Source organism: Gracilinanus agilis, chromosome 1 (assembly GCF_016433145.1).
Source record: "Gracilinanus agilis isolate LMUSP501 chromosome 1, AgileGrace, whole genome shotgun sequence".
In the NCBI taxonomy this organism is placed as follows: Eukaryota; Metazoa; Chordata; class Mammalia; order Didelphimorphia; family Didelphidae; genus Gracilinanus; species Gracilinanus agilis.
In genome coordinates this window covers 776,710,052-776,735,368 of record NC_058130.1, presented here as the reverse complement: position 1 = coordinate 776,735,368, position 25,317 = coordinate 776,710,052, and the positions used below count along the sequence as shown (strand labels likewise).

The 25,317-nt window shown below is 40.4% G+C and overlaps 1 protein-coding gene across 1 annotated transcript in view; it reads right to left on the bottom strand.

The window, feature by feature from the left end:
* Positions 1 to 25,317, bottom strand: part of MTMR3 (myotubularin related protein 3) — a 100,573-nt gene that overhangs the window by 14,987 nt on the left and 60,269 nt on the right. Inside the window, exons 7-11 of the mRNA XM_044674227.1 lie at positions 19,397 to 19,493; positions 15,021 to 15,134; positions 3,296 to 3,501; positions 2,587 to 2,718; positions 269 to 380 (exon numbers count right to left, since the gene is read on the bottom strand). Coding sequence (XP_044530162.1) covers positions 269 to 380; positions 2,587 to 2,718; positions 3,296 to 3,501; positions 15,021 to 15,134; positions 19,397 to 19,493 — 661 coding nt within the window. The remainder of the gene's footprint in view (positions 1 to 268; positions 381 to 2,586; positions 2,719 to 3,295; positions 3,502 to 15,020; positions 15,135 to 19,396; positions 19,494 to 25,317) is intronic.

The window sequence follows — 25,317 nt, the reverse complement described above, 5'->3', positions numbered from 1 at the left end:
AGAAAATCTATCCTAGCACTATCTAGAGTTGTCACACCATCATGGTGCATCTCCAATGAGACCTCCATGGGCCAAAATATCACTTGCAGAAAGAAGATTGAAGAGGCTGCAGGAAAGGCATGAAGATTAGCTTTCCATTGTTTTTTCCACCTTTTAAACACTTCCAAAGGACCCCAAGCAAATGAGATGAAAAGAGGCAGAAGTCTCTGACAGAAGGGCCTCAGGGGCAGAGATATGGAGAAACAGGCCAAGAAAAGCCAAGGCTTACTTTCCCGGGTCAGGCATCTGTGTACACAGCAATCGCAGGGACTGGAAGCTCTTCCGAATTGAATGAATGTTTGCCATGCCCATAAACACCACTTCACAGTTGGGATAATACTCTGGAGAAAACAATAATAGAGAACACAAATGCCAAATTGCAAGGCTGCACAGCTAAGGGGAAACCCAACCCCTGCATCTGTAGAGAAAAGGACACAGTGAGGTCTGGAGGTCTGGCAACAAGCACAAGGCCTTCATTAGGAAGCAGCACCCACCAAATTGGAAAACAGTATGGAAGAGATTAGGTTTAGATCAACATTTCACACTCTATACAAAGATAAATTAAAAATGGGTAAATGACTTAAATCTAAAGAGGGAAATTATAAGTAAACTAGGTGAAAATAGAAGTTACCTGCCAGATCTATGGAAAAGGAATGAATTTAAGCCTTAAATAAAATTAAAATTTTAAATATAAAATGAATAATTTTGATTACATTAAATTAAAAAGGTTTTGTACAAACAAAACCAATGCAACCAAAATTAGAAGGGAAACAACAAATTGGAAAAATATTTTTATAACAAAAACCCTTAACAAAGGTCTAATTTCTCAAACATGAAGAGATAATTTTTAGATAAATCAAAACTATCAATAAGCACCATGAAAAAGTGTTCTAAATCTCTTATAATTAGAGAAATGCAAATCAAAACAACTCTGAGGTACTACTTCACACCTAGCAGATTAACTAACATGACAGCAAAGGAAAGTAATAAATGTTGGAGGGGATGTGGCAAAATAGGGACATTAATGAATAGTGAAGTTGTGAATTGATCCAACCATTCTGGAGGGCAATTTGGAACTAGGTGAAAAAGGGCTTTAAAAGACTGCCTCTCTTTGATCCAGTCATACCATTGCTGGGTTTATACCCCAAAGAGATAATAAAATAAGGAAAAAGACTTGTACAAAAATATTTATAGCTGCACTCTTTGTGGTGGCAAAAAATTGGAAAATGAGGGGGTGTCCCTCGATTGGGGAATGGCTGAACAAACTGTGGTATCTGTTGGTGATGGAATACTATTGTGTTGAAAGGAATAATGAACTGGAGGAATTCCATGTGAACTAGAAAGACCTCCAGGAATTGATGCAGAGTGAAAGGAGAAGAACCAGGAGGACATTATCCAAAGAGATGGATACACTGTGGCACAATCAAATAGACTTCTCTACTAGCAGCAATGCAATGATCCAAGACATTTCTGAGGGACTTATGAGAAAGAACACTACCCACATCCAGAGAAAGAACTGTGGGAATAGAAATCCAGAAGAAAAACAACTGCTTGATCACACGGGTCGATGGGGATATATGACTGGGGATGTAAACTCTAAAAGATCACTCTAGTGCAAATATCAATACTATTGAAATAGGTCTTGATCCATGGCACATGTAAAACCCAGTGGAACTGCACGTTGGCTATAGGAGGGGGGTAGGAGGAGGGAAGGGAAAGAGGAGAAATCATGTAACCATGGAAAAATTCTCTTAATCAATTAAATAAAATCCAAAATAAATAAATGAATTTTTTTAGGGAGGAGGCAGCACCCACCCTAGGTCTTCGAGGAGACCCTCCAGAAAGTACCAAAGAGGAAAGCAAAGTTTGGGTGAGAAAAGGCACTGCCCTGAGCACCAAGGTAGCTTTTATCCCTCCATGTTGATGTCCATGCTGAGCCCAGGACCTCCATAGTTGGAAAAATGCTGTGAAAGATGGAGCGGTATACCCACTTTCCAATCCTTGATTAGCTTGCACAGGAAAGAGGTGAGCCCCTAAGGGGCAATCTCTCCCCTGGCTCTGATGAGGGGCTGTTCTAGGCAGGACCAGAGGAGGATCTTCTTTGAGGGAAGGGTCATGGCTGCTGGTTCTGCAGCCCAGGAACCTCAAGGAGGAAAGAAGCTTGAGGGGCAGCACCAGTAGTACATGGAAGTACATGGAGTACACGGACTAAAGTTTCAGGAGGCTCCCAGAAGGCCTTATTAATTTATAACAAGCCTCCAAGCATAAGTAATCCTAATAAAAGAAGGAGATTCCTTTCTTTACCACTAGGAAGGCTGGCACATGGGAAGGACAAGGAGTGGAGATGCTAATAGATTTAATTTGCCATGTATCTCCCTTTGAAAAAATTCCTAAACTTGATACATTAGGAATAAAAAGACAAGTCTGGGAATAAGATGGAGCCAATAGGACAATAACAGAGCTAGGTTTCAAACTTTGTCTTTGGCTAACAAAGATGTCTGGGGCTGGGTTCACCAAGATGAAGGGCTTATGGGTCCCACCACTTACCTGGGCATTCACAGCCACCTCCTTTGGCTCGGTTTGCCACAGCTGCTGCATAGGAACGTGCATCCAAAATTAAAAGCTTCTGAGGCTGGATAGCTAAGCTCTCTGCTCCAGAAGCATTTGACAGAGAAGAATCTAAGGAGAACGAAGAGAAACATCTATTACCAATTCTTGTTAGGTATTGGCAAGACAAAATCACAGGCACACAGACCCCAACTACATGGACCCTCACAAACCAGACACTTCCAATTCCTAAGATTCTTTTCTCTCTTCCCTGCCTCCCACTATGGCCTGCTTCCATAGTCCTAAACAATGAAAAGAAGCACCCCCAAGCAGAAGGCACTCAAGTGAAAAGCCTCAATGTCAGCCTTTGAGAATCTGAGACTGGGAAGCAAAGCTATCTGCTCCCTACTACCTTTCATATATAGTTATATGGAAAAGACAACTAGTAAGAAGGAGAACCGCTTATTTGGTTCCTTTACTTATTTGGAATTTTGTGTCTTTTTCATTATACTTCCAGGAAGACAAATAAAAAAGGGTTTTCTGCTCAGTCATTTAACAAAAACCTCAAAGCTTCTGGTTCCCACAACATTCATTGCATGGCTTTTTGTCTAAGATTCATTGCTTAATTTGGTCAAGCAAATGGTTGGTTATTTCCATTCATGCTCTCATACCCAACTCATAGCCCCTTAATAAATCATCATCAACTTACCAAATTCCACATCTGAAAGGTCACCTCCATTGGAGAACTCCCGAGAGCAATTTCCATTGAGTATTTTCCCAACACTTGACCTGGAGTCAGAGGCACAAGCTTTGGCCACAGACTGCACAAGGTGCTCATCATCTGCATTCCGCCAGCCCCACCAGCTGACCTCAGGCTGCCCACAACGAGCAATGACAGCCCCATTACTTTGGTGCCTAATTAAAGAATAAGCAAATAACAAGAGATCTCACTATCTGGTGAATGTAAAATCCCATAGAAGGCATTTCCTGTGTATATAGACTGAAATTAATCTTTTAATTTTAATTAAGTTTAATTTAATTTTAATTAAGTATTTTTGGACTCAGGTTGGGTAATAAGCCTGGAAAAATGTCAAATCAATGAATGGTGGAGCTGTAGCCAGGTTGCGCTTCATTTTGCAGACAAGGAAACTAAAGGCTAAGAGATGGAGGAATGAGTCTAGTAAAGGTATTGCGCTGTGCTATGTATGATTTGAAGGGAAAGGTCATTGTTATCTTATTCAATGTTACATAACTAATTAATGACAGAACAGTATATGATAGGCTCAGGATCAAGAGAATGAAGTTCAAGGACCCAGTCTGCCATTTAGTATATGACTGTGAGGGTAGTGGTGAAGGAGCAGGAAGAAGTTTGGCTGAGCTCCTCTCAACATTTGCAAATAAATAGAAAATGCACCAGGCTAAATCCCAACCAGGAAATGCAAGAAGGAAAAAAAACATAAGATGAGTTATTTTTTTTAGTCCAGGTTGTCTGGCATAGGGAGACATTGGTGCCAGAGTCCAGGAAAAAAGCTATTCATCAGAGCAAGAAGAGGACCCAGATCCAGCAGAGAAGAGACTCAACTTGTATAGGGTAGAGGAATAGATGCCAACTGAAGCCCTGCCACTGACTGACTACTCAGTTCTGGGTTCCTAACTCAAGATGGACTTGGGGGGAACCTGCATCCAGGGATGGTAGTTCAGAATGAGCAGTAGTCATAGGTTGCAGGTTGTATACTAATCAAGGAGTGAGTTCAGAAAAAAGCAATAATGAAGCAGCTCACACCTCAGAACTGGAACCCGGTCTCAGCTGTAGGAATCTTAGAACAAAGGGAAATTTAACAGTTCTGTCACTGGGAACCAGTAGAGTCTTCCTGCTGATAGTGGGGGCGGAGTCAAGATGGCAGCTTAGTAGCAGTGAAAGCTGAAACTGCTGTGAGAATCCTTCCAAACCAATCTTTAAAAAGCATCTCAAAACGCCAGCTAGCTGATAAGAGGTAGAGGACAGCAGCTGCAACCTAGTGAAAACCCAAGTAGGGAAATCTCACAGGCATCCTGCTCAGACCCAAGCCAGCTCAGCAATTTGAAGAACTCAGATCCAGGAAACAGAGATCAGACTTTGTTCTGGATCACACCATTCCGGGAACATTGAAAATTTTCAGATTCCTAGAATAAGCTGTCTCTGAGGGTCTAATATAACACTACATTCAAACTTCCCTAAGATCCAACCCATATATTCTCTTAATGTGTGAAGTCTTGAATTAGATTGGAAGAATGAAAGCAAAAACAACAAAAAAGAAGTTCCCCCATAAAAAGCTATTATAACAAAAATGCTCAAGACACAAACCCAGAAGAAGACAACAAACTCAGAACACCCACAAGCAAAGCCTGAAATAGACAATTTGAGCACAAATTCTACTAGAATTACAGGAAAAGATGTAGCTTTTACAAATGTTTTTTTGTAAATTAAAATTTCTTTGGATAAAAAAAGGGAAAAAGAAATGAAAGCTATGGATAGAAGAACTAGAAAGAGAAAATTAACAGCTTGGCACAAGAAGCACAAAACCTTTCCCAAATGACAAACCCTGAAAATCAAAATGCTGATGATTCCAGGAGACAATAAAAAATATTAAAGCAAAGTAAAAACACTGGAAAAAAAAGAAAGAAAATGTAAGGTCCCTTTAAAGCAAAAACAACTAACCTGGAAAGCAGATTAAGGAGAAAAAAAATTAAGGATCATTGAAATATCTAAAAGCCATTAATTTAAAAAGGAACTTGAGACATCATATTTCAAGAAATCATAAAAGAGAACTATTCAGATCTCAAAGAATCAGAATTCAAAGTGGAAATTGAAGTATCTGCCAGTCACCTCCTGAAAGAAGTTCCAAAATGAAAACTCTGGAACAATAGTCAAGAGTCAGAGCTTTCAGGATATAAAGGAAAAAAAATACTGTTAGCTGCCAGAAACAAAGAAATACCAAGGAGACACAATTACAATAGATGAGGGGTGGCTAGGTGGCACAGTAGAAAGAGCTTTAGGCTAGAGTAAGGATAACTCATCTCCTTGAGTTCAAATCTGGCCTCATCCACTTTCTGTATGACCCTGTCTACCTCAGTTTCCCATCTATAAAATAAAATGAATAAGGAAATAGCAAAATTCTCCAGTATCTTTGCCAAGAAAATCCCAAAATGGGATCACAAAGAGCTGTCTCAATAACAAACTAGAAAGAAGGATGGAACTTGGAATATGGTATTCCAGGAGGCAAAAGATAAAAATTTACAGTTGAGAACGACTTACCCAACAAAATTGAGTATTATATTACAGGGAGAAAAATAGACTTTCAATGAAATAGAGGACTTCCAAGCATTCCTAATGAAAAGACCAGAACTAAATAGAAATTCTGAAGGACGAACATAGGAGTCAAGAAAAATATAAAAATGTAAACGTGAAAAAACTTAAAAAGACTAAACAAAGATAAACTATTTACATCCTAATATAGGGCCTTATCACCATCATCCGGGGTCACAGATAGTTTGATTAGAAGGCCAAAGAATGAACTAGGAGGGAAAGAGGTGTGAGGTGGGGGGAGAGAAAAGTTAGGGGAAATTATCTTATATAACTGATATATGCAAGAAGAAGTCTTATATGAATAAGGAAGAGACGGAAGCAGATGATGTGAACTTCATTCTCATCTGAACTGATCAAAGGAGGGAAGAACATACACATATACAAACACACCCAAAGTTAGGTAGAGAAATATATTTTACTCAACAAGAAAACAGGAGGGAAAAAGAAAAGGGAAGAAAAAAACGAGGAGGAGAAATGGAAAAAAAATAAAAAAGATTAGTCCAAAGCAAAAAAAAAAAAAAAAATAAGTGTATACAAAAAATATTTATAGCAGAATGGTTATCTGAGGAGGTGCCCATCAACTGGTGAACGGCTAAATAGGTGTTATATAAATATGATGGACTATTGCTGTGCTATATGGCATAACGAAGGGAAGAGAAATCTGAGGAGACTTGCAGAATGAAGTTAGCAGCAAGAGAACAATTTACATAATAACAACCCCGTAAAGATAAACAGCCCTAGGGGCAGCTAAAGTGGCTCAGTGGACAGAGCCAGTCTAAGGACAGGAGGTCCTGGATTCAAATCTAGACTCAAATACTTCCTAGCTGTGTAACCCAGGACAAATCACTTAACCTCCACTGCCTAGCAAAATATTAGGGCTATTACTGATGAAGGCTCAAAGGGGGGAAGTTTATATTCCTGATACATGCATAATGTACATAGCTGTATATAATTTGTACACAATATATCTATATATCATATACATAGTGTGCAAAAAAGTGTTTACATAGTATAAAATTTTGTACAGATTTGTACATATGTGTAAAAGTATGCAGGTGTAAATTTTGTACAAAACTAGTGTACATAAGTGTGATTATGTACAGAACAAATTTCTGTATATATTTGTGAAGTTAGAATGTTGCAAGAGTTAAATTTTTTAGAATAGCAGATTCAGTTTTCAGTTTTATGTAGACAGTTTTTCTTTTCCTGTACTAGATGGGATAAGGCATAGGTAAAAAAGTTTTCTTTGAACTGTTCAAATAGAATTTCTTAAGATGCATCAGTTTTTGCATAGTTAGAGAGATAGACTCTGTTTTTTATAAAAGCATAAGCTACTTTGGTTTTCTGTAACTATATTTTTTCCAAGTTTGCAAGAGTGTTATAAGGTTATTGTTTTAGAGAGGGTTGTTTTATGTATTAAGCATTAGAATGCAAGTTTGTTCTTTGTAACTTTTTGGAAAAGTTTGCATTTCTCATTTTAGGTTTTATTGCTGTATTTTTGCAAAGGTTTGCATTTTGCATTTCTATATTTGTAATGTTTGCATCTTGCATGTTTGTAAGAGATTTTAAATATGTTTTGATTGCTTTGTTCTGCTTATTGTATTCTTTTCTCTTACTAACATCCCTAGAGTAGCATAGCTTAGCTAGGAACACAGGAAGAATAGGATAAGCTAAGTGTAAGATAAGGAATTTGGTTTGTCATTTTTCGATAGAATAGAATAAGTATAGTGTAAGTTGGGAAATTGAATATTTAGGTTGAGCAAATGTTAGGAATACTATGGCAAAGCATTTCCAACATTGTTTAAAAGGGGGAGTTATAGCACGGAAATTAGGAAAAAATATATTGATTAGGTATGGATAAGAAAAGAACTTTGAAAAAAGGGTCTCTGAGGATGCAGGCAAGGTACTGCTATGCATGAGATCAGAAATTGGAAGGTGAGAAACATAAAATTGTGACAGTTGGTGACTGAGCTAGGAGAGTTACTAAGACTCACTCACTGGCTTCAGTTAGAGAGACACACACTCTCTCTGTGGCTTCTGATGAAGACAAACATCCCAGACCTTGATCTTTGCTCTATATATATAGAGAGAGAGAGAACTCTAAACCAACTGAAGAGGTTTTCCTTTCCTACCCTTTTTACCGTGAGAATTCATCTTGGAGAAAGAACTGACAGATCTGCTTTGGTGGAGAACCGTTTTGAGAAAAGAAAGATCAAAGGCCTATTTGCCTGGACTTCGGGTCATCCCAGAGTTACCCTCTGGTTAGCCAGCTTCTGCCATATTAGGCTGATGGACTTGGTGTTTACTTGGAGACATCTAATAATGTTAAGTTAATTTTAATAAGGATTATAGGTAGATTACAGTCAGATAGCATTTCAAGTTTTTTTAGAAAGTGTTAGGCAGGTTCATTGTAGCTGGAAGACAAAGAAGAGTTCGCTGTGAGGCAAACATAGAAAATGGGCGAAAAGTTAGTTCCCCTTTAGTGTTGAGGCTTTCCTTATTACTAATCCTTATATTCATATCATTAAATATAAATAAATAGTTTTTATATAAATATTTAGTCTCCAAGAAACTTATGTACTGGCCTGGGGGAAAAGGAAGTCATTCCTGGCTTTCCTTCTGAGAGGATAGCTGAAAGATACTTTTGTGAACATCAACAAAGTATTTCTCCACAACATCCTCTTCAACAACATCAATAAATATTCACAATATTTCAGAAGATTACAGGTTCAACTCCTAGCTGGCTCACCAAATGAAATATTGGGGTTATTTATTACTGATGTCATTGAGGAAGAAGCTGTGGTAAAATACTTTGTTGATGTTCACAAAAGTATCTTTCAGCTATCCCCTCAGAAGGCAAGCCAGGAGTGACTTCTCTTCACCAGGTCAGTATGTAACTTACTTGGAGATTATCTATTTATAAAAAAATCAATTTATTTATATTTAACATATATAAGTATAAGGATTAGTAACAAGGAAGCCTTAACACTAAAGGGAAACTATCTCCCCCCATTTTCTACATTCGCCTCACAGCAAACTCTTCTTTGTCTTCCAGCTATTCTGAAACTGCCTAGCACTTACTAAAAAAAACCAAAATGCTATCTGACTACAATCTAACTATAATCCTTATTAAAATTAACTTAATATTATTAAAAATGTCTCCACAAGTGAAGATCAAATTATTCAGTCAAATATGGCAGAGGCGGCTGTCAAAAGGGTAACCCCTGAGATGGCCCAGAGTGCAGGCAAACTAGCTTTCAATCTTTCTTCTCTCAAAACTGTTCTCCACCAAAGCAGATATGCTAACTTTTTTCTCCAAGATGAATTCTCACGGTAAAGAGGGTAGGGAAACCTCTCCAGATGGTTTAGAGTCCTCTCTCCCCTATATTCAGCAAAGAGCAAGGTCTGGGATGTCTGTCTTCACCAAAAACCAGAGAGAAAGTCTCTCTAACTGAAGCCAGTGAGTGAGTGTCAGTAACTCTCCCAGTTCAGTCACCAACTGTCAGAATTTTATCTGCTTCTTACCTTCCAAGTTGAGATCTCATGTACAGTACCCTGTCTTGTGTAAAGATGATTAGAGAGCCCCTCAGAAATGATATTTGAACAGATAGACTGGTAGGCTGAGCCTATCAGGGGCACTCTTCACCTTTACTTAAAACTATGCCCCCAACAGACTCTAAAATGAGGGAGGGAGGAAAGGAAGGAGGGAAGGAAGAAGGGAGGGAGGAAGGAAATGAACAAGTTGTGGCATATGACTATGATGGAATACTACTGTGCTATAAGAAATGAGAAGTGGGATGGTTTCAGAAAAACCTGGGAAGACTTATAATAATGAACTGATACAAAGTGAAGTGAATAGAACTGGGCAAACACTGTACATATTAATAGCAAAACCATACCGAAGATCAGTTGTTAAAAGACTTAGCTATTTTAATCAAATCCATGACAATTTTAAAAGACTTTTGATGAAAACTGCTATTTCCCAGGAGAGAGAGAGAGAACTCTGAATGAAGAATAAAACAATTTTTTTCACTTTGTGTATTTTTCTTGCTTTTTTGGAGGGGAGGACAATATGGCTAACATGGAAATATATGTTACATGACTTTACATTATATTTCTTGCCATCTTAATGGGTAAGAGAGAGAATTTAGAACTCAAAATTTAAAAAAATTAAAAAGAACACAAGATGTAAAAATCCTTGCCTACACCCCCTAAAATGTTTCCCTCTCTGCCTTGCCCTACAGACTTTGAAGGCCTTTAAGGAATGTGGCTGACATCAGCTTCTGAAGGTTAATAGCCCTGATGATATACTCCATGGTCAGCCTGGGATAGTTAATTTTAGCATCAAAAGTCTTTAATCTTTAGGGAGCAACTTTACAAATTGGGATTAAGCTCTCCCAAATGCAAGATACACTTCTTGCATTAGAGACAAACAGGAGAATAGGCTAATCTCTTCTCCCTGGAGGATAGGAGGAAGATGTTTTTTGTAGGAGTTATAAAAACTTTTAATAGGTAAATGGACAAACAAGAGAGAGCTATATTATCATACCTCATTACATCCTTTCTTGTGGGTCTAAAAAAGCACAAAATCATAGAAAGGGACTTAAGAGATACTCTAGTCCAGTCCATTTATTCTACAGATAAGAAAGCAAGAGCTAGAGTTATGGCGACTGTTCTCTTAAAACCAAACATTTCCTTTCTGGTTATCTTCGCAAATAACTATAAACAATAGTGGTAGTTGGTAGTTTTTTAAAACACCTCTCTTATCAAGAAAAAGAACTTCCTATGTGGACCCAGTCAGGGGGCCTGGGCCACTCAACTGCCCAAGGAGACTTTACCCAAACTGCCTTCTTTTTCTGTGCCATCAGGTGAGCAAGCCTGGCCCCACTCCTCTCCAACAGCAGGTGGCACTGCACCACTGCAGCTAGGGTCCTGGATTAGCCACAGCAGGATTTCCTCTGGCTTTGGCAGTGCTAAATTGTTCTCAAGTCACCCTCCCAAAGTCCCCTTTTGCCTTTGTTGGAACTGGAAAAAGAAGCAAAAGTTCCTTTTCCATTTTAGCAAGCAGAAACTGGCCAAGCACCAGGTAGTGGGGCAGGACTTTTGCTGTCCTCTGAGGGCCTGTCCATTCTGCACCATCCCACTATCCATGGCCTTTCCTAAGTGCTGACTCTGCAGCGGTGCTCCTCTCCTAGGAGTTGCCATGTCCAAGACTCCTATGCCCCTTCTCTCCCAAGGCCCACAAGCCATCTTCCTTTGGTTACTGATGGGGCACTTCTGTTACAACATGCCTGATAGAGATGATTCAGGACCTGGATCATTTGTTTACCTCTGCTCCATACCCTGACTAGTAGGAACAGTCAGAATTTGAGGCACTCTGTCCAAGGCTGGTACTGCCCATCCTCCACGTCATCCAGACTTATTATACCCTTATGAACTCCCAAACCAGGACTCTGACTCCTCCCTTTCCTTCTCATGTGCACCGTTCCCATCAGGAACCAGGTCTTCATCCAGCTACAAAGGAAAAGCTGTTCTATCTCCAGAGCTAGAGGATCACTAAGGAGGGGTGCCTCGGTGCCTGGCACATTCCTGCCCACACAGGAGGGGTCCAATCAATACATACTGAAAAGGGAGTGGTGTGAGACAGGACGTCACAAAGATTTGACTGCACGTATTAGTCCTTTCCCTCCTCTGGGCCTGGTTTCTTCCTCTATAAAATGCACTGAGAAAATGGGGGCACAGCCCCCCAGCATGTCTGTGAGCTCCACAGGAGGCAGCAGTGGAATTTGGGAGCTCACAGAGCCCATAATCTGGGACTTTCCAGAAGTCTGGTGTCCAGGAGGAAGAAAGGAACAGTTTTTCTGTCCTGTGTTTGGGTCAGACTCAATCTCTAGATAAAAAATGGGAAGCTGCTTCCAAAGGAGGCCGACCAAGGCCAGGACACTCAAAATTTCATCATGAGGACAAGCTGAAGGAGCCTGGATAAGAGAAGAGGTTCCTAGGAAAGAAATCAGTGCCACATAAAACTTATGAGGGAAGCACTTCCTTGGGAATTTGATGATTGGAGGTCTTCAAGTGGTCACTTGGTAAGTAAGCTGTTGAAGTAAGTTTGCTGAAAAGGAAACTTTTCCTTCCCCTGTAGGGTCCCCCCTAGCTCCTCTGAAGGGCCTTGAGTGACTCAGTGGGGAAAAAAGGCTGATGAATCGGATGGTCATGCCAGGTTCCCAAAGCCTGCCCTTCCTAGTTGCCAGCAGGGACGAGATGGTCTCTTATGGCCACAGTTTTGGCCTGCAGTAGGGATATCTTTGGGGGGGGGGGGGGGGGTAAGCTCCCTCATGGGCTGGCAAGGGCCTTTTCCCAGGTGCTATGCAAAAGCAGACAAAGTCATTCCAGGTGAAAGAAAACAGTGGAAGAAAAGTCCTTAAGAGCCTGGTTCCACAATATCACCCCAATGTCAGAGCCACTCCTCCTCCAGCATAACTACCCCTTTCCTGTAATGTGCCTTCAAGGCAGGGAAGGCAGGTATTGCCTCCTCCACCTGACAGAAGAGGACTCTGGGAAGGGGCTAAGTAACTCAACACATCAGACATCTAAGCAGAAAGAATCTATAGAGGCTTCCTTTTATCCAGAGCAGATAAGTGACTCACAGTGGCAGAACTAAGAAGAAGTAAAGCCAGATCTAGAACCCAGAGCCTCGGTATGAAATTCTCCACTGTTCTGCCCTTTAAATGGATTTTGGTTTCTATTGAAGAGAAACTGGAAAAACTCCAGAGAAAAGAGAAATCTGATGGCACTGTGTTCTCACTAATCTGCATATGAGGGAAGGAGGCCTCACTCCTGTTGCCAATACAGTGCACCTGGCTGTCACAGCAAGTGCTCTTCCTTTCAAGACTTGCTCACCCCATCCTCACTGGATAATCATCAGTGTCCGACAATGTGGGTCTGGCCCTGTAGCCTGTTCTTGGGAAGAGCCTTCTCCACACCTAGGTTATTCTTCCCTCTCCCAGAAGTAGCACCTAGCCCTCTGCGCTGCCCTGCCCTCCAACCCAAATGTGGCTAACATAGAGCTAGAAGAGTCTTTAGATGAGACTATGCAGTCAAACACCCTCATATAACAGATAAGGGGAACTACCTCAGGTGGGAGAATTTGCCCAAAGCCAAATAGTGACTGATCAAAAATTTCCCTTCTGGTCTCTAGCTCACACTTATAGCAGAAAACTCTCTTGCTCTAGGGAGCCTCCCTCATGCAGCCCAAAACTCTCCTTGGGCCTAAGACTGCTCGAGTCCCTCACTGCACATGCACTTTCTGTGTTTTCCAACTCTAATAAAAAACCTTCCCTATCAGACTGTCTACTGTGGGATACCTATGAGATAGGGAAGGTTTTTTTGCCCTTGGCCTAGACCACAGATACCTGTGCCAAAACCTGGATCACAGATGTACAACCTACCTCCCAAGGTGGTTGTGGGTTATTTAAACAAACACACACAAAATAGGAGCTGCTCTCCTGAGCATTACTACCCAATAACTGGTGTTGTCATGCCATGTGACCATCTTCTCTATTTCCATCTTACCTGTAAGCTCTCTGCAGACAAGGACAGTGTCATTTTCTTCCATGGCTTTAGGAAGAGGCTGGAGATACTCTACAAAGGACCCTTGCTTCAGTACAATTTTCATAAAATCCAAATTTAAAATTTTTTGTGAGAAATTTCATGAAAAGAAGCTCACTAACTCCTCGAATAAAGAAAGCAAACTATTTGAAGAAAGTGCCATAAAGTCTACAGAAACCACACACTGTATCAAAGATACAGAATGAAGTTTGGATATAATTAATTGAACTAAAGGCGGCTGAACATATTTATTCTGAATATAAACTCTTATGCCAAAGGGGATTGCCCCCAACTGGCTTTTTGTCAATGCACCTACCAATCATTGGTTTTGCTCTCTCTCTTCTATTTCCCTCTTATCTCCGATTATTGTAGTTTCTTCTTAGATAGTACAGTGTTATATGCAACTCTATCCAAAAGATCTTTAGAGATATAAACTGGATATGTGAAATGATTCATTGAGTAGACTATGCATGTAAATCTGGGAGATTTCAACATGCTCGTCTCTCAGCAGAATCACAGGGGGTATTGTAAAGAGAGAATTAGACTCTCTTAGTTTATTTTTAGTGTGTAATCAATCAGCAAACTTTAATTTAATCAAATCAAGAACTTAAAAGTACTCCCTACTTAGTACCCAGCTAACCATTAAGTAAGAGCTCACAAGTCACTTACTAGTTCACAACCCCAAAGGCCACAAGCACTGCCCCACCCTTGGGCAGTGCTAGGCAAATTGGGAGGCTGCGATTGGTTCCTGTGAAGTGGGAGGAAGATAGGAAGTGGTGTAGAAAAAGGACTATAAAAGGCAAGACCAAAAGACAAGATTCACTCTTTCCTTCCTTGGTTTTTGGAGAGACTCTTCTTCCCTTGGATTCTGAGTTGATGAGGTAGAGCTGAAGAGATGTGCTTTTCCTTGGGGTCATTCTACATTGGTGGAACTCTGGCTGAGGGTATAATACCACTGGGACTTCTGGTTGAGGACTTCTGGGAAATCCACATGGAGACTGGGACCTGGGGAAGCCCCTTCTAAGTATTGAAGTAGACTTCACCAGAGGAGGACTTAGGGCTGGTAGGCTAAACCAGGTTTTGTCTCCTTCCTATATTTTCCACTTTCACTATCTCTACCTTGTTGTAAATAAAAGCTGCTAACAGTCACTTTGGCTTAATGGCTAATATTTTATAAACGGTGACCACAATCTCACTTTTATAACTCTCGTATTGAGTCAAACCCAATTTTAATTCTTATAGAAGGCTTCCAGCAACAGGACTCTGATTTATATTGTAACTCCAACCCACAGCAACTATGCAAGTACTCTTCTCATGTTGCTGGATGCCATGGTCCTCAAAAGCATCACATCTCCAGCCTCACTCATTCTTTCTTTTTTTTTTTTTCTTCCAGGTCATAAGTGAGTCAACAGTACCTTCAGGTAAGAGACTATGAAGACTCTGTAAAGAAAAGACCCAAAGTACCTTTGCTCCCACTTACCTGTAGACCACAGCAGGGATTCGTTTCCAGGACCTGAAGCTTGCTACACTTTCTAGCTCCTTGTCAGTAATCCAGGCTGGCACGATGAGTTCCTGTGGGTAACTGCCACACAGTCTATAAATGAAGACAGAAAGTGAAACTTTAGAGGTGCTGACAAAGGGCAGTGGCTGAGCCCTCAGAATGGCACTAGACAAAATAGAGGGAGAGATATAAAGATGAATGGAAACTGAGTATGTGAATGAATAGATAAATGAGTAGCATGTATATATTCTTCTGTGTGCCAGGCATTATGGTAAGCATGCTGTAATTATCACTGGATCCTTACAACAACCCTAGGAAGCAATTGATATTATTATTCCCATTTTTCAGTTGGGGAAACTTAGGCAAACAGAGTTGTGAAGTGACACATAGCTCATGAGACCATATCTAAATTCAGGACTTCTAGACTCTAGGCCCAATATTCTATCCTCTGAACCACCCAACTGCATTACCACCAAGAATGCCCATTTTTATAGGGCTTTACAGATGACCAAGCACTTTCCTTACAATAACCCTCTAAGACAGACAGTGAAATTGTTATTCCCATATTATCAAGAAACTGAGGCTGAGAGAGGAGAAGTAGAGGGTATATGATCATTTGCCTTGGTGTGGCCAAGCCTAGATTCAAAGCTTGGTCTTCTGACTTCCCAGGGTGCCGATTCCTCCTCAGCAGGCTCACATGAGCATGAATGCCACCACTGGTCTCTCATTTCCTCAGCATTCCTCCTTCCCACCTGCCTAAGCATTAGATGGCTTCATTTATCTGTTGCATTTCAGGAGCCCTTTTAGCCTACGTGAGGTGACAAGATGTGGAGGCAGTCCCAGGCAAGAAAACAATTCCTAAGAAGAAGAGCTGTCCACAAGTAGAATGAGAAACCTTGATTGAGGAAGAGGCAGGACAAATTCTGGATCACTAAAAGTCATTAGTAGAAGTGGTACTACTCAACTAGAGGACTTCCAAGATCCCCTTCAACCCTGAGAGGCTAGAAATATATTACAAAGCTGGGTCAAGAAAGAATGACCTCCTGAAGTTAAAAAGTAATTAGCCAGCAGAGATCAATACTTTGGGCTTCAGTTAGAGGAACTGACTGAACAGAACAGTGAAGAACTCTTGGGCCAAGATATCCAAGTCACAATTCCAAATACTTTACAGAAGCCTGTAAGAATCAGCCAATATACTTTTTGTTGCTATACAGAAAACAAGGGGTCCTGACAACAGGTCTTAAGTTGAAGCCTGGGGTCTACAGACTGACTAAAATGTGTGCCCACTTATAGCTTCACCTTATCCTGGATAACAAGAAGACTAAATCAATAAATATAGAAATTATTTCCTGCTAGACCAGAGAACTCTCCATGCAGCAATAAGAAAACACAAAGTGCCTGGGGAAAGCTCTTTCCTAATTAATGATGGCTTTCAAATTAGTCCAGATGATGCCACTGGTGGTAGAACAAGAGCATCCTGAATGCACAAGAGTTTCTCCCAGGTGGTGGAATGTTCTTCTCAGCAGACTGCATAGATGATCTTTTGCTTCCCTTCAACAAGAGAGGAAGACAAAAGCAAGGCCCTGGGGTGGGGGGGGTGGGGTCTGCCTTTGAGGTCTTCTGTAGTTAGTTGCTACTTTCTGTGTCTTCTCAATCTCTAGGACAGTAGGTCTCAAGGGAGGATGCCAAAGTATGTGGCAAGCACTGGATTTGTTCTCTAAAGACCTGAATTTGATCTGAGTTTTGACATTTCTAAGCTGTGATTGGACAAGTCATAACTTTTCTGAAATTTAGTTTTCACATCTACAGAATGGAAAGAATAATATTCAACACTTAATTCACAGGGTAATAAGGAAAGCATGTTGCTATGGAAAGCTGTGTTATTAAACATCTTAAAATTCACATTCAGAGAAACTGCTAGATAATATTTTGGGGAAACCAATGGCCATTTATAATCCTATTTACAAATAAAATATACCCTTGAACTTAAGAGCCCCTTAACAATCACTACCACTACCACCAACTAACCAAATACAAAGGCAGACCCAGAATGGAGGTGGACCAGTTCAGTAAGGATTTCTCAGGGCATCTGTGCCAAGAATAAAGTTTGAACACCTGTCAGCAGTTTGACTCTCAGTCTCTCCTCTAAATTCCATTTAGAAATTCCATTTTTACCATTTTAAAGAAGTCTCCATGGAGATCATCTGAGCACATCAGTGGCAGAAGCACAGGGTCAGGAAGGAGTAGTGCTCTGGAAGGAAGGCCACCTGAAGCCCAGGTGATAGTTGTTTTGATCCCAGGCAAGTCACATCACTTCTGGGCAGTCACAGACCCTTCTATGACTGGATCCCTTCCACAGTGAGGGGGGAAGACTATATGATACATGTTCTTTAGCTCCACTACTTCATGTTCTAAGGTCCCTTCCACGGCTAACAGCAGAAGAACCTATTAACTAATTGCTTAGAAAGAGAACTAGGGTAAAAAATCCTTTTGTTTTTATTTTAGGTACTTAAAAAAAACCTCACTGCCAAATTAAATACAAAACAGCATCTATAAATACTGGCTTTTTATCAGGATAAATTTCTAAAAGTTATCATTTATAGCTGTTATAGCTGCCTTTCAACTGCTAGGAAAATTTTTCCCTAAATAGCCATAAATGCATTTAGGTAGAAATGAGCCTATCTGCAAACGGATTTGTTTAAATCTGAAAATAGCTTCAGGTTCAAATCTTCAAATGCAATCCAATTAAGGATATCTTAAATGGGAAAACAGTGAATTCCAACAAAACAAAGGTAACTTAAGATTCTGTCTAGCTTTGCTGAATTCACAGTGAGTTTTTAAAGCAGCAAGGTTTCTATCAGCTGGCTTTTGAATACATCACTTTATTAGGTCAAAGCATTTTAAAAATCACCTTCCTCATTTTTTAAGCCTTCAAGCAACTTTAAAAACAAAACTTTGCTGAAATGAAAATTAACTAGATGGTTTGATACCTTTCTCCTTCCATTTCCCCCAAGATCAAAGATGGAGAAGCCAATCTTACCAATTCTCATGAAAAGTTTATAGCTAATGACTTCATCCTTTGCTTTTTTATCTTTCCAGTTAAGTATGAAGTACTCAAATAGCCTCCCTCAAACACTGAGGAGGTTGACTCCAGACCAGACAGCTGTAGAGGAAACAGGAAGCTCAAATTGTCTCTGCCTGGATATAACAGGGAAATAGACTATGAGAAAAGGCTACATTAACCCCAACTTCCTTGAGGAGCTGTGAATGAATCACAGGGTTTACAAGTTGACAAGGACATCACTCAGATCACATTTTGACCAACCGGAACCAAGGCCGAAAAGCCCCTTTCAGCTTGCTCTTGAAGACTTCCCTTTTCACTTGAACCTCTGATAATATCCAGTTTCCTCCACAACACAGCTCTAGCTACACCTTTAACACTGTGACTTTCCTGATTTTCCCAGGTGCCAGTGTCTCCACTCTTCCAAAAATTACCATATATTCCTTGTGAAAATGTTTATATCCCCAGGTTTTCTTCTGGAACTGTGAATGCAGAGATGCCTCTATTTTTCTCTTTACACCCCAATGCTTAGCACAAAGCAAGACGTAGATTATCCTCTCAGTGGGAGGAAGGAGTAGCCAGTGATGAAATCCCTTTTGAATAGATTTTATAACAGACCAAAGACCTTGGTATAATCAATGTGTAAGAGGTACCATATGTGCCCATATTATAGGATGTGTGACAATTATATTATATTTCTGATTAAAGATGCTTAGAGCTGGGGATTTGTTTTGAACTTAATATAATGTTACTCAATCAGATTAATTACTAGATGGTGAGTTGTTGGAGAGGAATGTCTAGCTCAATCATAACAGAGTTCTTAAGAGAAAATATGAACTATTATATAACCACCTATTCTATGGTTTATAAAAACCTAGCAGGAAGGGGGAATTTACCTGTTTTCTCTCTCCCTCCCTTTCTGCTTCCTTCCCCTTTTTATACAGACATGTATTTTATATATACACATACAAAATAATGAGAGGATCCCAGAATCTCTGAGCTGGGAGGGACCCTCAGGGCCCAGCTCAGGCAACCTGGAATGAAAATCCCCAGTGCAACATATTCGACGTGTGGTCATCTAGTCTTCACTGAGAGACTTCCACTCTCTTCTCCAATGATGACAGAAGGGCAAAGAGTTTAAAAAGTATAAATTAATCCTTTCAAGATCACAGATTCAGATTTAATAAAGTTGAAAGAAGCCCAAGTTCAAATGATCTGTTATATGAAGGCCAGTACTTTTAACACAGGCATTTGGCCATGAACCAAACAATCCATGGGGATCCAGACAACTTACTTGTACTTCTCATTGATGTTGGAGATTCTCCAGGCATTGTTCATATCAAAACCCATCCGCTCAACTTCATTTTTGAATCTTGCTGTGACGTGCTCCCCTGGGGACCAAGAGCAATGAGAAGTGAGGCATGGATTCCATGCTGCCAGGCAGGTAGGACAAAAGAACAGCTAGCCTAACAAACAAGCTTTAACAAGAGCAACAAAAATGTGCCCTCTCACTTTTCAGAGAAAATAATTGCTACCAGGTAAGACTATGGACAACATGTCCTGACAAACTGGTGGCCTGTCCCAAAACGTCATAATGACTAGGCCTTCTATGAAGAGTACTAGTGATCAGGCCCAGGGGACGCTGGGCAAACAACAAATGGCTGGGTAAGGAGCTGCCCATATGGAAGTCCATTAGCCAAACTAGGGGAAACTGGATTGCATTAGCAGTCATGCAGTGAGTTTTTTTCAAGAGAAATAAAGAGGCAGCAATGAAGCCTAACATTCCCCACTCCTCTAAATGCCTGTAAGCCTCCTTTCCCACCATGTGCAGAGTTTGTCAACGTTATAATGACAATCATTAGGCAGCATTCTAGACTATCCAGGAGTGGAAGACATGAGCTAAACAAACAAAACAAAATGAGTTTAGGAGGAATCATCACAACAACATAAGCAGGGTTACAAATTGAGGGAAAGACAATGTGGTTTATACCAGAGAACATTCAAATTTAGCAAAGGGAATAGGGTGATTTCTCTCTTGAATGGAAGACACAATTTTCCTATTTCAATTGCTTCTTTATAGTCTAAGCTAAGTTCCTAAAAGAGAAAAGCAAACTACCCCAAAAATGGGCTCCAGGGATGCAAGAAGACAATCATAGGCTAACTCCAAGCCATTTTTAGAAAGGATGTATAAATAAAGTAGTTGGTTTCAAGATAGGAAAAAAATTATCTGAATGAGACTACCATCTGTAATTCTGTCAGCTAGTCCATAAACCTCAGGCTATGGGCCTTATTGCCTCAGGAAATATCACAGGAACAAAGTCTCATTCATCTTGTCCCACCATTTGAAGAGCTAAGAAGCTATCTAAATCCCCAAAATGAACAAAAATTGCATATAACTGAGTTAGTAGAAGTTGTGAGCAGCGAATAGCAGCCCGAGTGTCTCAAGTGTCTTTTTTTTTTTTTTAAGTCCAAGGAGTCTCTGGTTTCAAAATAGGCTCTGGAGACCTTGCCACATGGAAGATGTGCCAGGAGAAGCAAGTTTCCACCTAGGAAGGGGGGGCAGAGGCAGTGACCTTGGTAATGAACTAATGTTGTAGGCAGTTTTAATTATTTAATTTATTACAGCTCACCCACAAGCATCCAGCTAAGATCATGAATACTAAAAAGGAGAGGAAGAAAAAACAATGAACAACTGGGCTCCCCTCTCAGCTTCCATGTCAGACACAAACTAGCTTCTATCAGGTCATACTGGGAAAGATTCCCACTGATCTTAGATGACAAACAGTTGTAGAGTGTTGGTATCTGAAAGTCCCTTGAAGGTCATCTGACCCTGCTCCAGCTAGCCTTAAACCAAATATAAATCAGCGCCGCAATGTCCCCAGAAATTATTTTAGCCTTTGTTTGCCTTGCTCTCCCTCCCATAGCAATCTACTGCATATACTGCCATTGCTGGCCATGAAATCATGACATTCCATAGAAGGAAAAGGTGGTTCTGAAGACTTCTGGACACAGTCAACAAGAGTAGAGAAAGTGGAGTTTTCCCAACATTCCCCTCCACACAACTTTGAAATAACACCTCAGACCAAATCCTGGGGTGGCATAGCCAATAAAATGTCAGAATGAGACATTTTTCCAGCCCAAAGAGAGAGATCTATGACACAGGGAAGAAAGCTAGCCTGGAGCTCATCTCACCAATGGTGGTGACAAAGTAGGCACAGCTTCAGAAGCTCTTGAGCCAGAGATGGTAAGGGGATTTGGCAAATGGTTAGAAAGAGATTATAGGCTACCCCATGCTATGAGCTGACATGGTACTAGATGCTATTTGGCAACTACAATGTCTATACCAGTGATGGTGAACCAATGGCACACAGAGCACTCTCTGTAGACACACCCCAAGTGCAGCACCACCCCCTACTCCCCCCCGCCCCAATTCCATTACTAGAAAGGCAGTGGGTCTCTTGGGCAGTCACTCCCCTCCCAGTCTCACAGTTTCCACTGTGCCTGATAACATTTTTTCACATCTCCTGTCCCTCCCCCCAGCAGCCCAATAGGAGCATTTTCTCCCTCTCCTGTGTGGGGTAAGGGGAGGGGCACACCGGGGACTTGGTGGGGGGAATAGCATAGCAGTTAGTCTGGGGGAATGGGGTGGGGGTGGGGCCCAGCAGTCCATCTCTAAAAGGTTCACCATCACTGGCCTATACTTACTCCTAAGGTCATTGTTCAGGTGCAGAAAGGAACACATTCACTCAAGAAGGAATGGGAGCCATGAGGGACAATATTATTTCCAACCTCAAAGATCAAATACCCTGAAGAACAGTATTTTTTCTGATCTCAAGGAAGGAGGGGTCCTGAGGAAGTATCGGTTCCAATTCCAAGGATTCAGAAGCCCTTCCTGGGTAAGGACCAGATTGCAGACCAAGAGAACAATGATAATGTCCCTTCCCAGATCACACCATCTTCGAAGTACCAAAAACTTTGAAATTCCTAGAACAAGTTCTGAAAATAGCAGTGCAAAAAAAGCCTGAAGTTTAAGACAGTTAATGACCTTGAGACAGAATCAAGCCAATGATTCAAGATAATTCCAAAGAATCAATGAAGGAAAATGTTATCTACCTCCAGAGAGAGAATTGAGGAATTCTGAAAGAAAACTAAAGCATACTTAAAAAAAACTTCTTTACCATGACTATTTGTGGTGGTGGTTTTGTTTTTGTTTTTGTTTTAAAACAATATGGTTAATACAGAAATATGCTTTGCAAAAAAAAAAAAAGGAAAAAATAAAAAGGTAGTTCTGCCTATAATGCAACCATATAAGAACCAGCCTTTTCCCATGTGGACACTCCTAATACAACAGGTACATGGGGGTGGGGGAAAGGGAGAAGAGAAGAGAAATAGAGGCAAGAAGAAGAGTAGAAAAAACTCTGGATTATACGTTAAAAACTGAGTTTTCATCTTGACACTAACACCAAATTTACTGTGTAATCAGAAAACTATTTCCCCTCCCAAATAAGGAAGTTGGGCCTAACAGGTGAACCTTTCTACAGTCAGTTCTTAAGTCCTGACTCTTCATGGAAAGAAACGAGAAGCCAAGTGATAGAGTAGAAAGGACCCCCAGTTGGTGTCAGAAGATCTGAGGTTTGTAGCCTCAGTTCCCTCATCTGTTAAAAAAAAAAAAAAGAGTTTAGCTTCAATAGCCCCCAGAATTCCTTCCAGCTTGATGATCCTCTGATTATAATTTCCTAAAGTAAAGTCACAAAGAGGAGAATAAGGAGAAAAAAAAGTAGCATATATTCATCTTCATTTTAAGACTCAAAGTTAGATCTCATATCATTTGAAAGAGGCTTCAGATATCATAAATGAAATTTAGAAAACCATATAAGGATTTCATCCAAAGCAGGTCTGAGAGGTAAATGGAGGCCATGATAAACCTAGCTTAATATGGATGGATTTCATAGCTGCAGAAAAAAATTCCATGTGACACTCAGGTGACTAATGATCTTTTCCTATCTTGCTCCTCCATGGCCCATTCGCCACTTAATAGGCTGCACACTCTAGTGTTCATAAAAGGCCTCAGTTTTGCTGACTACTTACTCAAAGACTACACAAATTCCCACTTCTCCAAAGCTGAGTTTGTGATCTCAAGTAATCAGCCGGGTTCACCTAAATGCCAGGCATCACTTTGAAAATATGTAAATATGGCTAATGAGAAGCTTCTTTTCATCTTCAGTGAGTAATGAAAGCTTGGGCCCCAACTCACATTCAACCATGCTAGGCAGAGGTAAAATAATCAACTATTCTCATGCCAATAACTACAAAATAGGTCAAACTGGCTTGGTCTAGGCAGTCCATCACTCCCAAATTTTTGGCACAGCTCCCTGCACTGTACACAAAGGAATGCAAATAAGAGCAAACCAGAAACCTGAACAAGGCCCAGCAGCACTACACTATTCTGGGTAGTGGTAGATGAGCTCCTTGTGATGCAGGTAGACCCAGGTAATAATGAATGCACTTAAGGAAAAAGAATATTAGCTATTCACAAAAGGTTAGGCTCTAAGCAAAAATCAGGAAGAGGTACCATTCTTGAAAGAACCGTAGAAGGAGTCTAGGAGTGAAGATCGCAGAGAAGGTACGGGGATACAACTAATTTCTACCAAATTATCCTCTAAAAAGCTATGATATAATGCCTCAAAACAAAGTCTAGAGCAATATAGCCCACGAAAAGGCAAGGTAAAGTAACTTTTAGCCCAAAATAATTTAGAAGGCCAGCATCAGGGATCTAGTGCAAAGCAGCTTGGCAGGGAAGGGCCAACCACCTACCAAGGAATGGACTTGGGTACAACAAACAGTTCCAAAGGCTTCTGGAACTCTCAGCCACAGCCTTTTAGGGGTGGGAGGTGGGGGTGGTCAACTGTTTAAAAAGAGATTACAGGGGTTGGCTCTGGGTGCAAAACTCTCATCTCATTGCCCTTATGCAAAACCAGACCACAATTCTGGGACATAGTCACAGGTTGAGAAGGACCAGCATTTGTATAGCAAAGGGAAGCAGGGGTAAAGTGAGGATTACTTACAGACCAGAGCATAGGCGGGAGAGTATTAAAAATTCCACAAAGGAGGAAGTGAAACCAGATACATCCCCAAAGGCAGCTCTCTGAAAGCTGCCACACAAAGAACATGAAGCCTAGAAGAATGTCCCTTCAACTACAGTTACAGAGCCCAACTTTAAGAGTTTTTTTAACTAAAAGAAAAGAAAAAGGCAGAACAAGAAATAAGAAAATCAACATAGAAAGTTATTTTAGTGACAAGGTAAACTAAAACACAGAGGAAAACATCAAAATCAATATTTCTGCATCCTAAGCCTCCAAAAGAAATATTAAATGCTCCCTAGCCCAAAAAGAATTAATGGAGAAACTCAAAAAGGATTTTTAATATCAAAAAAGAGAGGTGGAAGAAAAACTAGGAAAAGAAATGAGTGTAATACAGGGAAATAATGGGAAAAAAAGAGTCAATAGCTTGATAAAGGAAACAAAAAAATACTGAAGAAGTTAATACCTTAAAAAACAGAACAGACCAATTGGCAAAAGAGGCACAAAAATCCAAAGAAGAGAAGAACTTTCTAAAAAAGCAAAACTGGTCAAAAGGAAAAGGAGGTACAAAAACTCAAGAAAATCATGCCTTAAAAAATTAGAATTGGGCAAGTGGAATCTAATGACCCTGTGAGACATCAGGAAACAAACAAAGTCAAAAGAATAGAAGAAAACAGAAGAAAATGTGAAATATCTTATGGGAAAAACAACTGACCAGGAAAATAAATCCAGGAGAGATCATTTAAGAATTACTGGACTATCTGAAAGCCATGATCAAAAAAAGAGCTTAGACATCATCTTTCAAGAAATCATCAAGGATATTCTAGAACCAGAGGACAAAACAGAAATGAAAAGAATCCATTGATCACCTCCTGAAAAAGATCCCAAAAGGATAACTCCAAGGAATATTATAGTCAAATTCCAAAGCTCCCAGGCCAAAGAGAAAATATTGGAAGCACCCCAAAAGAAAAAATTCAGATATTATGGAGCTATAGTCGGGATACCACAAGACTTAGCAGCCTCTACGTTAAAGGATCAGAGGGCCTGGAATATGATATTCCAGAGGGCAAAGGAGCTAGAACTTCAATCAAGAATCACTTATCAAGCAAAACTGAGCATACTCTTGGGGGTGGGG